At 30.4% G+C, this 2529-nt stretch overlaps 1 protein-coding gene across 1 annotated transcript in view; it reads right to left on the bottom strand.

The window, feature by feature from the left end:
* Positions 1-2529, bottom strand: part of LOC106474461 (non-structural maintenance of chromosomes element 4 homolog A-like) — a gene marked incomplete at its 5' end in the record, with an annotated part of 25846 nt that overhangs the window by 11260 nt on the left and 12057 nt on the right. Inside the window, one exon of the mRNA XM_022402772.1 lies at positions 1874-2025. Within this exon, the coding sequence (XP_022258480.1) occupies positions 1874-2025 (152 nt within the window). The remainder of the gene's footprint in view (positions 1-1873; positions 2026-2529) is intronic.

Here is a 2529-nt window from a genome sequence, read left to right on the forward strand (position 1 = left end):
TGACGCAACAATATTATATTATATACTATTCTTCCACTAATTAATAAAAAAAAATATATAATAAGTACTTTTGTATCTCAGTAATATTACTAATATACTCTAATTTGAAAGAGGCAATACTAGTGAACACTAAAGTATTGTTAAGGATTGTGGAAGCAATATATATATATATATTGCAATTATAAAATATATCAATATTTATGGCAGTTGTACGTATACCTTTTACCATAAATAGTATAAATACCTATAGACTGTATACAGAGGGTTAATCACACTTTATAAGAAAATTAACTGAATGCCTGTCATGATGGTAAATGCTTATCCACTTAGCTTCAGAAAATTTGTTCTAAATAATTATTTTGTTAACACATTTTCTAAAACTTAGTTATATTATAATAAGAAAATGTTTTATTCTCTTTCTAGTGTTTTATGAAAAACAACATTTTCTGTGTATATTCTGTTATCAACTGTAAGAGGTCTTTGATTAGAATTTATACATGTATATATATAAAAACTACTTCTGGAAAAAATATTTCCATGTGGTCAAATGTCTGACCCTGCGATTTATTAACTGTGATGGCAAAGACAAAAAAATGGAGGGTTTCAGGACAAACCCATAATTGTAAAATATTGCATAAAAATTCTCATAAAATTTGTTACTAAATTTTTAGAATGTTATGAAAGGTGATAAAAACCGACAATGGCATATTGTGGCGCCATCTATTGGTTTGTAATTTTGATAAAAGAGTTAGCAGAAGAATAGTTAACTCTTCGAAAGCGCTCGAGTTTTGGGTCTTATTTTAAGTCTATTGGTTTGTAATGATATTTAAGTTGCATTTGACACAAACAGATACTGGTATTTATATGCGATTTTACAGGTTCTGTGCTACCCTTGAAATAAACTACTTCCTACATCATAAGTTATATACAATCTGATGGTCTTGATTTAGCACTACTGCTTAACACTACAATTTTCATTGTTACAAGCTTCTGCAAGGAACAGCTGTGTAAAAGTTTCAAACCTTTTGGTAGACTTTTCACTTACCCTCCAGTGGATGTGGATCACAAGACCAAAGACACAACAGTTCAACACCAGGGGACTTGACAGATATGTGCTTCTTTGTACATATTTCTTGTGAAAAGATTGATTAAAAGGTTTGGTTAAAAGCTTATGCAATTTTTATTTGCAAGTCTTTTTCCATTTCGAACTCAATGTTTTGTTTTGTTGTTTTTTGGTACCAGGAAATATGATGGGAGCTTCAAAATGACTTTTTAGGTTAGAGTGTTCTCTTTAGTAACCATTACCTTCACTTTACAGAAGAGACTGCTGCTCCCTCAATTCATGTGGGGTGGTACTAACTGGTTTCAGGTTTAATTTCTGGGTCTGCCTCTCTCTTAACCAAACATGTTTCTCTCCTGAAAACCCTTCTGTCCAAGTTTTCTCACTTCCTTGGAGAACACTGACTACCTTGTTATTTGAAATGTGTCCTTTAACCTTACTATGTCTAATAATTATCAACTTATGAATATTTCTCTTTGAAGAAATGTTTTTAATATCCACCCAATCACAGCTCTGCAAATAGCAGCATTGCACTATCAAATGGTCAGATATTTATAGAGAACCAAATACAATGGCTCTAAACATGATGTCTGGGACAGCACATTTTGTACCCAATGGCATATAGAAGTCTTTACTATACAGTGAGATTAACTGTATACACGTGCACAATGAGGATAACCAGATACAATTGATCTTTAACTTGTTGAAAACACTGATAATTTGTTGTTAAATATTATGGCAAAGTTACATGTTTTAATATAAAAGTACTTTATCCTTAGCAGAAAGTAAAGTCCTGTATATCAGGATACTTACATCAAGTGAAATGCTGGTGCTTTATGAAAGACTGTAATAATGGTTTTGCCAAACATAACCCATTTATGTTTTGGTATAATAAGATTATACTCGTTTTGTCTATCATGCATAATGTCATTATCTGTCTCTGCTAATCTTCCTAGAAATGTTTCCTGTTAAAAAAAAAAACTGTACATCAGATACACAGGAAAACACAATAATATATCCACATCAAAATATAAAGACATTATATTCACATCAAAATATGGTGACACATTACATCCACCTCAAAACATACTTAAATGTTATATCCACATCAATACAGAGGTGTTAACTGCTAACTTTTGTGAGAATTTCTAGAATTCTAAACTGTCAGATATACAAGAATTAATTACAAATGTCTATAATTTTTCAATAGAGAAGTTTACAAATGTTAAAACTAATTCCTATAAAAAATTAAATTTTCTGATCAACAATATAAGTGTAGGCAACAAGTTTTTATCCTATTTCCTATCATTGTCCGAGTAATAAAAAGAACTTTCTTTCCAAAAGAAAGACTAAGAAAATAATAAAATAAGGTTTCAAAAGTATTGGTACAGTGTTAATACTTTCACAGCAGAACTGTTTGGTGCAGGTTAGATATAAATTCCTATAGTTGGCATTTTTGTCACTTACCA

This window comes from Limulus polyphemus, unplaced genomic scaffold (assembly GCF_000517525.1).
Source record: "Limulus polyphemus unplaced genomic scaffold, Limulus_polyphemus-2.1.2 Scaffold7252, whole genome shotgun sequence".
In the NCBI taxonomy this organism is placed as follows: domain Eukaryota; kingdom Metazoa; phylum Arthropoda; class Merostomata; order Xiphosura; family Limulidae; genus Limulus; species Limulus polyphemus.